The 13740-nt window shown below is 39.1% G+C and overlaps 1 protein-coding gene across 1 annotated transcript in view; it reads left to right on the forward strand.

The window, feature by feature from the left end:
• LOC128353157 (NACHT, LRR and PYD domains-containing protein 12-like) overlaps nt 1-13740 on the forward strand; it is a 48546-nt gene that overhangs the window by 2446 nt on the left and 32360 nt on the right. Inside the window, exon 5 of the mRNA XM_053313837.1 lies at nt 7775-9569. Within this exon, the coding sequence (XP_053169812.1) occupies nt 7775-9569 (1795 nt within the window). The remainder of the gene's footprint in view (nt 1-7774; nt 9570-13740) is intronic.

Here is a 13740-nt window from a genome sequence, read left to right on the forward strand (position 1 = left end):
GTCGCAGGTGTTGCAAACATAGAATTAAAGTGAACAGATCGGCATTGATCAGCCCCGTCATCTGACAACTGATCTAGTTATTTAGTCAATATTGGGCTGATATCTGATATTAATATCAGATCAGTGCATCCCTAGAGAGGACACCAGGTGCAGGCTGTGCAAAGATGCTCCTGAGACAGTTCAGCACATAGTAGCGGGGTGTAGGATACAGGCAGGAACAGCGTACTTGGAACGCCATAACCAAGTGGCTGGCAGAGTGTACAGGAACATCTGCACTGAGTTTGGGCTGGAAGTCCCGAGGTCAGAATGGAAGACATCTCCTAAGGTTGCTGAGAATGACTGAGCTAAGATCCTGTGGGACTTCCAGATCCAAACTGAAAAAAAAAAAAATAATAATAATCAAAATACAGTACAGACCAAAAGTTTGGACACACCTTCTCATTCAATGAATTTCCTTTCTTTTCATGACTATTGAAATTGTAGATTCACACTGAAGGCATCAAAACTATGAATTAACACATGTGGAAATATGTACTTAACAAAAAAGTGTAAAACAACTGAAAATATGCCTTATATTCTAGTTTCTTCAACCTTTCGCTCTGATTACTGCTTTGCACACACTCTGCATTCTCTTGATGAGCTTCAAGAGGTAGTCACCTGAAATGGTTTTCACTTCACATGTGTGCCCTGTCAGGTTTAATAAGTGGGATTTCTTGCCTTATAAATGGGTTTGGGACCATCAGTTGTGTTGTGCAGAAGTCAGGTGGATACACAGCTGATAGTCCTACTGAAAAGACTGTTAGAATTTGTATTAAGAAAAAAGCAGCTAAGTAAAGAAAAACGAGTGGCCATCATTACTTTAAGAAATGAAGGTCAGTCAGTCCGAAAAATTGGGAAAACTTTGAAAGTGTCCCCAAGTGCAGTCGCAAAAACCATCAAGCGCTACAAAGAAACTGGCTCACATGAGGACCGCCCCAGGAAAGGAAGACCAAGAGTCACCTCTGCTGCGGAGGATAAGTTCATCCGAGTCACCAGCCTCAGAAATCGCAGGTTAACAGCAGCTCAGATTAGAGACCAGGTCAATGCCACACAGAGTTCTAGCAGCAGACACATCTCTAGAACAACTGTTAAGAGGAGACTGTGTGAATCAGGCCTTCATGGTAGAATAGCTGCTAGGAAACCACTGCTAAGGACAGGCAACAAGCAGAAGAGACTTGTTTGGGCTAAAGAACACAAGGAATGGACATTAGACCAGTGGAAATATGTGCTTTGGTCTGATGAGTCCAAATTTGAGATCTTTGGTTCCAACCACCGTGTCTTTGTGCGACGCAGAAAAGGTGAACGGATGGACTCTACATGCCTGGTTCCCACCGTGAAGCATGGAGGAGGAGGTGTGATGGTGTGGGGGTGCTTTGCTGGTGACACTGTTGGGGATTTATTCAAAATTGAAGGCATACTGAATCAGCATGGCTACCACAGCATCTTGCAGCGCCATGCTATTCCATCCGGTTTGCGTTTAGTTGGACCATCATTTATTTTTCAACAGGACAATGACCCCAAACACACCTCCAGGCTGTGTAAGGGCTATTTGACCAAGAAGGAGAGTGATGGGGTGCTGCGCCTGATTACCTGGCCTCCACAGTCACCGGACCTGAACCCAATTGAGATGGTTTGGGGTGAGCTAGACCGCAGAGTGAAGGCAAAAGGGCCAACAAGTGCTAAGCATCTCTGGGAACTCCTTCAAGACTGTTGGAAGACCATTTCAGGTGACTACCTCTTGAAGCTCATCAAGAGAATGCCAAGAGTGTGCGAAGCAGTAATCAAAGCAAAAGGTGGCTACTTTGAAGAAGGGTATCACGTCCAAATTGGAGAAAGGGTTTAGGAATTACTAAAACTTATTATCTCTTTAAAGTCTGTGTAAAGTCAATTCAATGATTTACTTTTAAACATATTATCCATGTTGGAAAATGGTTACAGAGGTGATTACATATGGAAAGGCTGATAACTATGCAGTACTGAATTGTGGCGATAGAGCCTTAAAATGTTTCTCAGACTCTTTTTTTTCTGATTTTCTGAGCCTGCAAAAAAGGGCTACTACGTGACATAGTGGCGTACCCCCGTGACCTTGGCCCCTCCCCTACTATATAAGACTGACAGTCCGCTCTCCTCAGTTTTTACATTGGCCGGTGGCTGGTTTTGTGTGTGTTGATATGGTTCTATGGCATAGATGAAGCTTACAACAGCCTCAATTAAACACTCCTTATATTGTAACTGCCTCGCTTTGATATGACAAGGTTTATAATGAAGACGTAAAATGAGCTTCCCAGCCGCCACTGGTGCAGTCGATAGCTCTGATTACATTAGGAAAACCGGCTCTCGCTGCAAATTGCGCTTTAACTGGCTGACATGCAGATAATTCTGTCCCACACGGCTGGCATGGCTCGACTCAGGGTCGACTGGTACAGTCCCGATCGGTTGGCCAGCTCCCTCTGGAATGCCCCGGTTGCTACACTGAAAAAAACAACTCATAAGATTTACTTAAAAAATATATCGTAAGTATTTGCACGCAAATGATTTAAGTAAAATGTAATGCTGCAATATCAAGTAACACTCACTTGCCAGTATCAAGTAAATTTTACTTACCATAAAACATAACAGTTGTGAAGATATTAAGTAACATTTACTTAATTACATCCAAGTTTGAAGTTATATTTATTTAAACAAATGAAGTAAAGTCTACTTGTTTTTCAACATCATTTTACTCTAAATGTTAAGTACATGTTATATACCTTTAGTATTTGCTGTTATGAAGTCATTTAGTAGATTTGAATGATTTTCTTGTGCTTGACATTTTAATTTACTTGGTTGCATTACATTACATTACTCACTAAAATGAGGTAATCATTGCCAGCTTTCTTTTGATAAATGTTACCAAATAAATGTAACCAATACTCTATGCATTTAATATATATTTATCACATATCACACAACTATATTACAATGCAATTAAACTGTTTATTTTTCATTTGAAACAGTTTAACAAACAAGAACAGTCAAAGTAAATCCACTACTATTGTGGATTGAATTGCCCAATCTTTTAAATGTAACATTGGTATGACTGACAGAAAAAGAACAAACAGACAGTATTACACAGTATACATTGCATTCAATATACACTATTGGTGCAAAATATTAGGAACACTGTCAATATAATGCACTATAATGGTAGAGCAGCACCATCCACCACAACTTCAGTAATAAACATAAAGTGGAATGATCACCTTACTGACAATGTAAATAAAAACTGAGCATGTAGAAGCTTAACAAAAGTAGAAGCTGGCAGAGCTGTTGTACTGGAAATAAATATTGCATTAGATTGTGCAGGTGTCCCAATACTTCTGTACATGTAGTACAGATCTGGAATAGTGCTTTTCAAATATGCAGTGAAAAACGTTCATTACAGAAATATAATACTCAGATATTCAAGAACGTTTAACATTTAACTTCACTTTCAATCAAACTACTATCCTCTGTTACCTCACTTGCCTGACTTGAATGTGTCTGGAATACAGTATTTTTAAAATCTTCAATGCATTGAGGATTGTTCTTCCTACTTTTATGTGAAGCAAAAGTTGAATATATATTCGTACTGTAGTCACTATCTTTAAAAACACAATTAACAGTTTTGTGCTTTTTCAGATGAGTCCCGAGGTGTTGAAAATATTGCTTCTGTGTTAAAACTACATGAATTACATACAAGACATGAAAATGAAACTATCTGCCCTGACTGTTGAGTCTGTGTATGATTTCTAGACAAATGTGCATGAAGTGCCCCCCAACTTTTAAATAAACAAGGACAATCTGAGTACAAGCAGGGTAGTGACCGGCCTTGACCAGTGTGTGGATGCTTCAACCTAGAATGTTTTATGAGCTCTAAACGTTTTGATGACCTAAAATTGCATCTTTTGCACGACCATCTCATATCACAAGAGGCCTACTCTTTCTCCCTGATGAATTTCTCCTCGACCTCCTCTCCCTAGACCTCAACTCCAACTGTCCACAAAGTCCACTGGCTCCTCCAAAGGGCACCCTGAAAATGAAGAGACACAATTTGTGGTATTACAACAATGGTCTAAAATATTCAGTCACAATTTTAATATTACGTTATAATGGATGAATAAGGGAAAATAGCAAAACAATATTATATCATGCATACATTATTTTCTACTTGCCTGAATGATGAGAATAATGTTCTGTTCTGATTTGCTTCCTGTTGATAGATAGAAAAATATTTTAATAAGACTTCATAAGAAATAAACTGTATCATGAACAAACACAAATGAACATTTTGTTTTGTCTAGCTAAATAAAACAATTAACACATGACAGATTTATAGAACTTGTAATGAACAATTGATTCTACAAAAACGTGAATCCTGAGTAAAATAATAGTGGTTTTTAATCTGGACCTGGTCTAATGAGGTCTACAGTCCAAAAAAACAAAAAACAAACAGTGAAATGTGCCTTTATAGCATTTTCACAAATAGATTAAGGGTTTCACAAATCAGGGACTGTGTTTTTATGATTCATTAACTTTATTCATTCATTCATTTTAAATTCATTCCCCCTTAACTTTCCTCTTAAGTGCAGAATCGGCGGCTGGCGAATCGGAAGCTAACTTCAGCGTTGTGCGCTATGCTAACTTTAAGTTAACTTATGAACAGTGACATATCTTGCGTCAAACTACATGCAGACTTATATATTATCACAAATTTAAAACATAACGGTAATAACTTGACTGTCGTACGTGCTACACCTTGCTCTGTGATCCTGTCACGTCCGCAGCAGAGCCAGTCCTGTTGTACTGTGCGCATGCGTCGTGCATGCGTTTCAAGGTTTCAAAACGCTACACTTTCAGAGTAAAGTGTTATGTCACTATACATTAATAGACAGTCTCAGAATCACTCGGTCACTTTCAGCTCAGTCGGACATTTGTTTATTTTCCAGCAGGCCCTACAGGAAGTGACGTCATTCTAAAGGAACATTACACCTGAACTCTCACTGCACATAAAGTTGATGTAGTATTTCTAGGTTTATGTACATACAACTATTAAACATTTAAATAGTATGAGGAAACCAAAGTAAAACTTACTCTTCCCCCATAATTCATGTATTACGTTAATAAAATGTTTAATTTTACTTAAGAAACTCTAGTTCTTACTGAATCTTAAAAATACAAGGTAGAAATTATGACAGTTACTCTAATAGAGTTTACTGCACCAAAAAGTCATTTTTTCAGTGTAGGAACCCCAGTGTGGTCACCCCCTGTATGGATACAGGCAGCGCATGGCTCCTCGCTGTGTCGCGCTCCAAGGCTTTATGCACAGTTACAGGAGGATTGCCCTCGGGAACCTAAACCGGCTGATGAGCCAGTTGACATCATATGCCAGTAAATCCTCTCTGTCTCTGAACACACACTCTCTTCGTATTGCACCATTTACAATGTCTTCTAATACTTCTCAAACAGCCATTGTTGTTAACGGGACTTTCTGCACCACTATAACGCTTTAATGTCCACTCATATTGCAGACACGTGGGTGTGTTAATTGTTCATGTGTCTCTGATGTGCACATCACTTAGTCTGAGGACTAATTGTTTTCACATTTATTTATTAAAACAGTTTCCTATGGAGTTTATTCCCTATCTTAATTCAAGAGCATATTAAATGGATTTTAGAGCAGTATTTATTGATTTCATGCTCAGATTTTGTGATATTTTCTCTCAAAACTCTGCTCTCGCGCTCAAATTTGCTCTGCGCATGCTCACACTGTGTCCTCGCACTCGATTACAACGCTGCTCGCACAGATTTCCTGCGCTCACACTCGAGTTCTTCCTCTCACACTCAAGTAGCTTGTGCTCGCAGATCTCTGCTCTGCTCTCGGATTTTTTGTGGATCAAAGCTGTCAACCAATAGAAGGCCGGCTAGTATTGACCAATCAGACTGTCCCTGTTTTTTTACGGGTACGTTCGTTGTTCTTGGACCCTTCTAACCATAGACATATATATGTCTATGCTTCTAATCTGTTCAAACACAAAACAATCATCTTTGTATAAAACACTTGTTTATTTTCACATCAGCAGTAAATGATCAACATTATCATTCATTTGGAGTCATGACACCGGTGACTGTACGTCCAATATTCATTCTCTTTTCTCTTTGTTTTTGCTCTCTAACAACTCCTGAGGGAAATATTCAGCTCTTTAGCTGCTAAATCCTCCTCAAACATAATTAACAGCTCAATATTTTGGGGTTTTTTAGAGTGGATTTTTAGAGCTTTCTCTCTTAAAACAGCTGAGCACTGACAGTGAACCAAAAGTATAAACCAAAACACTGACCAACAGTGGTCCAAAAAATGAAAGAAACCACATTTATTACAGCACCGGAGGTCAGGAGTGGATAAACCCGGTTGAAAGAGTGCCCGCCCGTATGCGACGCTCCTCGAAGAACAACGAACGCACCCGTAAACAAACAGGGACAGTCTGATTGGTCAATACTAGCCGGCCTTCTATTGGTTGACAGCTTTGATCCACAAAAAATCCGAGAGCAGAGCAGAGATCTGCGAGCAAGAGAAATCTGCGCGAGCAGTTGTAATCGAGTGCGAGGACACAGTGTGAGCATGCGCAGAGCAAATTTGAGTGCGAGAGCAGAGTTTTGAAAGAAAATATCACAAAATCTGAGCATGAAATCAATAAATACTGTTCTCAAATCCATTTAAGATGCTCTTGAATTAAGATAGGGAATAAACTCCATAGTTTCCCAGCATCACCTCTATGTGTCGCCAAAGGATCAACAGCTGTAGAAATAGTTGAGCCCAGAGTTCAAACTAAACATGGTGTAGCAGCTTTTAGCTGTTATGCTGCACACAACTGGAACAAACTACCAGCAGAACTGAAATCAGCCCAAAATGTGAACAGGAGTGTTTATAAATGACAAAATAAAAATAAAAAAATAAATAAATGAATAAAATAAAATTTAAAAAATAACATGAAAATAAAATAAAAAGATCGCAATAACAAATATTCATACTGTATGTCCTTTTAATGGCTTTAATACAAATCATTATTTTATGCTGCAAACTCATATTTTAATGCTCTATTTTAGTCTAGTTTTTATTTTATTTTTATCTTATATTTCTGTACTTTGTTTTTATTTTATTATCAGCGTTTCTTGTTTTTAATTGAATGTTTTAATGTTTCCAATTTTTTATTATTATTGGGTTTTATTATATTTTTTTTTAAAATTGCATGTTTTTATGTTCGTTGTTTCCAATTCTAACTGTTAAATGATTGTTTTTATGTAAAGCACATTGAGTTGCCCCTGGGTATGAAATGCGCTCTATAAATAAAGCTACCTCGCCTAGTCACAGTCATATAACATGGGCCAACTTATGTCCAGGCTGTTTGGACACAAACATTATACAAAATTACTAAAAACGTTAGGAAGCGATGTAGTCACACCCGTTAAATATAATACTACTATCAATTTTTAAAAAAAAGAATCAGCACCAATTGAATAGTTTGTATCTTGTATCGATGTTGCAGTATCGATCTGCCCATCCCAGGAGAATCACGATCACAGATTGACAGTAACCAGTACTGTGCATGTTAACATGTTCCCTGATTACCCAGCTAACCTTTCTCTGAGTAACCTGCTTACATAAATACATGTAAACACACTGAGAGATGTTCACATCTAGATTTTTCTTCTCTTTCAGCAGATGGTGGTCTGCAGGAGGGTTTAGATGAACATCACATCATTCTGATAACGAGAAATCAAGATGTGACTGATGGAACTGATGAAACAGAAAGAATTCCCATTGACAGCTCCTACACTGAGGTGTACATCACAGACGGAAGGAGTAACGAGGTTAATACCCAACATGAGGTGATGCAGCTTGAAACAGCTTCCAAGAAGAAGACCCTCCATGACGCTCCAATCAAGTGTCAGGACATCTTTAAAGTCTTACCTGACCAACAGAAAAGCATCATCAGAGTGGTTCTGATGAACGGCGTCGCTGGCGTTGGAAAAACCTTCACAGTGCAGAAGTTCACTCTGGACTGGGCACAGCGCTCCAACAACCAAGAGATCAGTCTTCTGATTCCACTTCCATTCAGAGAGCTGAATGTGATCAAAGATAAGCAGCACAGTCTGATCACACTGATCTGTCACTTCTATCCAACATTACAGAAGCTCACAGCAAAGAAGCTCAAATCGAAAGACTTTAAAGTTCTGTTCATCTTTGACGGCCTGGATGAAAGCAGACTTTCACTGGATTTCAAAAACAGTGAGGTCGTGTCTGATGTCACACAGAAGTCATCAGTCAGCGTGCTGCTGACAAACCTCATCCAGGGGAAGCTGCTTCCCCGGGCTCTCATCTGGATAACTACCAGACCTGCAGCAGCCAATCAGATCCCTCCTTCATGTGTTAGCAGGGTAACAGAAGTACGAGGCTTCACTGACCCCCAGAAGGAGGAGTACTTCAGGAGGAGATTCAGTGATGAAGAGCAGTCCAGCACAATCATCTCACACATCAAGACATCCAGGAGCCTCCACATCATGTGTTACATCCCAGTCTTCTGCTGGATCGCTGCTACAGTTCTGGACCACATGTTGATTACAGACCAGAGAGGAGAGCTGCCCAAGACCCTGACTAACCTGTACTCACACTTCCTGCTGGTTCAGACAAAGATGAAGAAGAACAAGTATGATGAGGGACATGAGACGAGTCCACAGGAGCTGACAGAGGCTGACAGGAACCTTCTTCTGAAGCTGGGGAGGCTGGCGTTTGAACAACTGGAGAAAGGAAACATCATGTTCTACCAAGAAGACCTGGAGCAGTGTGGTCTTGATGTCACAGAGGCAGCGGTGTTATCAGGAGTTTGTACACAGATCTTCAAAAGAGAGAAACACCAGAAGACAACAGTCTACAGCTTTGTTCATCTGAGCGTTCAGGAGTTTCTGGCTGCAGTCTACATGTACCACTGTTACACCAGCAGGAACACAGAGGTACTGAAGGACTTCCTGGGAGAAGACTACAGTTACTCAACTCTGGATGACTTCCTGAAGAGAGTCATGGAGAAATCTCTCAGAAGTAAAAATGGCCACCTGGACCTGTTTGTCCGCTTCCTTCATGGCCTCTCTCTGGAGTCCAACCAGAGTCTCTTAGGAGGCCTGCTGGGTCCGACAGACAACAGTCCAGAAACCATCCAGAGAGTCATCAACAACCTGAAGGAGATGAACAGTTATGATATCTCTCCTGACAGAATCATCAACATCTTCCACTGTCTGATGGAGATGAACGACCGCTCAGTACATCAGGAGATCCAAGAGTTCCTGAAGTCAGAGAACAGATCAGAGAAGGAACTCTCTGAGATCCACTGCTCAGCTCTGGCCTACATGCTGCAGATGTCAGAGGAGCCTCTGGATGAGTTGGACCTGAAGAAGTACAACACATTCGATGAGGGACAACGGAGACTGATCCCAGCTGTGAGGAACTGCAGAAAGGCTCTGTAAGTCCAGATGTGATTAACATTATAAATCAGTGTAGATTAGTAGTTTAGTTCTTCAAATATAAATATTATAAAATTCTTATTATTGTTAAAATAGTGCTCTACTTGTTTATAGCTGTTAAGTTAATGAACAGTTATTCTATTTATTTCTAGTCATTATTGGATTTGACAGTGTTTTCTTCTCTTTCTCTTCCTTTGTGTGTTGGAGGATTCATTCAAACCTGGTGAAACACATGAAGGACTTTAGAGGTTGTGGTTGAGGTTTTATTACAGCAGCATTTTATCACAACATATATCAGTATTTTACAGTTATCAGTGAATGCAGTAAAGTTATTATTACATGAGCAGCTTCTGTAAATCATATATAATCACACACTGTTTTTAACACTATGATTAAGAGTTTAAAATAAAATCTGTTTCATTTTCCAAAGAAGATTTCTGAAGTCAGAGAGAATTGCTTTCATCATCATTTTTATCTGAAAGGTTTCTGAGACATTTCATAGTGAGCACGGAGGATCAGCCAATCAGCAGACTGATTCAGTAATGTCAGTTATACAACAATATGTAAAGTTAGCTAACGTTAACCAACATTAGCCTCCGTAAACTACTGGTCATAGAGACTAAACCCCTGAGTGTGTTGAACCGAGCAATGGAGCCTTTTATTTCTCATCAGTTCATCTTTTTATTGTAAAGAGGGAAGTGGTGTTACATGGTGTTGTTCTGAAGTCTTTCTGATATTCTGTTGCTCACAGAAAGAAACTCTCAGCTGTTTTCTCTCTTGTTGGTGTAGAGAAGAGTAGTAGCAGGAAATGCACAGAGGTCTGATCAATATATAAGAGCAGAACGGCAGAATTCAGCTTGTTTAAAGAGATCTGATACACATTAAAGTAATAATTATGATATTTTGGGCTGTCAATTAATTAAAATATTTAATCATGATTAGTCGCACATTTTTTTGTTTTAAATGTACTTTAAAGGGATATTTAATTCAATAATTCAGGCTGGGAATTTGACTCCATTGCAGGCCACTCTTTTCATGCAGATATCAGATATATTATGATAACAATTTTAATGATTTTTTTTTTTATTAATTGCAAGAATGCTTCATCACACAAATAGAACACTGCATGTCTAATTTGATATTGCAAATCTCATATAATTTTGAGAGACTATGGTAGTTGAACCTTAGTCCGACACTCTAGGGAGTAAGAAAATTAAGAGGTTATATCTATAAAAAAGTATTATTGCTTTAGTAATTTAACTGCTGGTTGTATAGATATATATAGATGAATGGTGATGACACACCCACAAGGCACAGGAAAGAAATGTTACAGTTAATAAATGTTCCAAACAAACCATCAAAAAAAAAGTCCATATTTCAGCTCTGAAACAAAGAAAGTAAAAGTGAATATCTAAGTTCAACTAGTTTATTATTGAGGAACATATAAAATACTGTTAGATTTGATAAATCTTTTTCTGTATTGTGTTTCTTTAAATTACTAAACTGTCTACTGATCAATAACAGACTTCCAGATGTCTTAGAAGTTGATCGGGATCAGAGTTGATTTATTGTCCAGATGGAAATAAAGAAGACTTCTCATAAAGACTTTTTAAAGTAAAGGCATAAAGCTGCTGCTGTGTTTCACATTCAGAGGTTTGAGGCTGAGCTGCAGGTTGAGTGGAGAAGTTTGTTAGTGCTGTTGAACGTAACCGCTGTGAAACAAAAAATCTGATTATTGATTATTGATCTGATTGAGCGTCTGTCTGACTGTCAGCGCTCCCTCTCTTCATTCACTCTCTACCTCGCTCCACCACAGCTAACACAACAGCGCCCTCTGGCCGCTTACTGACAACTCTGGCCTCCATTCAGTGTCCAGACCTTTATACACAACAGAGAGGAGGAATAAAGTAGTAGTATTCCTGCAGTAGAACAGAGAGGAGGAATAAAGTAGTAGTATTCCTGCAGTAGAACAGAGAGGAGGAATAAAGTAGTAGTATTCCTGCAGTAGAACAGAGAGGAGGAATAAAGTAGTAGTATTCCTGCAGTAGAACAGAGAGGAGGAATAAAGTAGTAGTATTCCTGTAGAACAGAGAGGAGGAATAAAGTAGTAGTATTCCTGCAGTAGAACAGAGAGGAGGAATAAAGTAGTAGTATTCCTGTAGTAGAACAGAGAGGAGGAATAAAGTAGTAGTATTCCTGCAGTAGAACAGAGAGGAGGAATAAAGTAGTAGTATTCCTGCAGTAGAACAGAGAGGAGGAATAAAGTAGTAGTATTCCTGTAGAACAGAGAGGAGGAATAAAGTAGTAGTATTCCTGTAGTAGAACAGAGAGGAGGAATAAAGTAGTAGTATTCCTGCTGTAGAACAGAGAGGAGGAATAAAGTAGTAGTATTCCTGCAGTAGAACAGAGAGGAGGAATAAAGTAGTAGTATTCCTGCAGTAGAACAGAGAGGAGGAATAAAGTAGTAGTATTCCTGCAGTAGAACAGAGAGGAGGAATAAAGTAGTAGTATTCCTGCAGTAGAACAGAGAGGAGGAATAAAGTAGTAGTATTCCTGTAGAACAGAGAGGAGGAATAAAGTAAGTAGTATTCCAGAAGTGACAGTAAATTGCAGTAGAGGTTAACATTAGCTGCTCCTCTTCTCTGTCTTAGGGGGTGGAGCTGAGGCCTCCATGCAGCAGAGACAGAGACAGCGTGTTTTTTTATTTTCCACTGTAGCCTGCTGATGCCCGTCATCACCACATAGCTACATGGATTTGATTGGTCCCGGCATCCTGCAACTGATTCTTGCTCACTATATTGTTGCTGGTGAAGTTGACTGTTCAAGTCAAGCCAGAATGACTATCAGGGCACCGGAAATTGTCCCAGTGCTCCCAATGTGCAGTCTGACCCTGCTTTGTGCAAATGTTCATTATTATTGAAACAATCCAGAACAATTAGATACTGCATGCTCAAAAAAATCTGCTGTAGTACTGAGCGCAAGTGGAAAAAGGACAAACTGCAAGTGTCTTTTCAAATGTTAAGGGACTGCTGGCGTCATTATCAGACAACTATGAAAAATGCAAAACATTGAAAACATTTCTCTAATAGCGTTCTGTCAATCTGTCACAAGCCTTGTGTTTTGTTTAACACTATTGACTTGGTTCTTAATGCCCCGCAGACTGTCTGTACTGCCTCCCCTGCTGTGTGTGAAAACTTTCTTCACTTTTTTATTGATAAGGTCACTTGTACTAGGGCCATTATCTCACCTTCTGCTCATGACCCCTCCATCTCTGTCCACTGCTCTGTTGTTTTTGACCAGTTTGAGCCTCTTTTCTTTTTATAGGAGATTGTTGGTCATTTAAAGCCCACAGATTCTCCAAATGATGCTGTCCCTCCTCAACTATTTAAAGAGGTTTTCCCCACTGTAGGACCATCTGTTCTTGCCGTTATTAATAGCAGTCTGTTCTCAGGTGTGGTCCCTGAAAATTTTAAACATGGAGTAGTACAACCTCTGATTAAAAAACTGGTCTAGATTTTGCAGTTCTTGCTAATTTCAGGCCTATCTCCAAACTGACATTTCTTTCAAAAATATTTAAGAAGATCGTAAACAGTCAATTAATGGCCTTTCTAAAAGGGCATAATATTCTAGAGGTTTTCCAATCTGGTTTTAAAACCCTGCACATCACTGAATCAGTTCTTTTTAGCTACTGACTCTGGTGACTGTGTTATCCTTGTGCTTTTAGATTTAACTGCTGCATTTGACACAATGGATTATGAAATCTTGATCTCACATTTGGAGCAGTGGGTGGGAATCAGGGGCATAGCACTGGAGTGGCTCAGGTCGTACTTGGCTAATCAAACTTTCTGTGTCACATTTCCCCCATTTTAGCCCCACTCCACTGGTTGCCCATACAATTTAGGATCCATTTTAAAATTATTTTATTTTGCTTTTAAATCTCTCAATGGTCTTACACCCGTGTAGACCGACCCGCTCTCTCAGGTCAGCTGATCAGCTTCTCCTGAGTGTGCCTTAAACTAAGCTGAAGCAGAAATTATGGAATGATAATAGATTAGATTAAATTAGATTATTTTATTATTTTATTATTTTATAATGTGTGAAGAAAAAAACAACATATAAAAAAAGAATGTTCTCACTGAAAACAGAAAACATGATGCAATGCACTGCCAA

This window comes from Scomber japonicus, chromosome 23 (genome assembly GCF_027409825.1).
Source record: "Scomber japonicus isolate fScoJap1 chromosome 23, fScoJap1.pri, whole genome shotgun sequence".
In the NCBI taxonomy this organism is placed as follows: domain Eukaryota; kingdom Metazoa; phylum Chordata; class Actinopteri; order Scombriformes; family Scombridae; genus Scomber; species Scomber japonicus.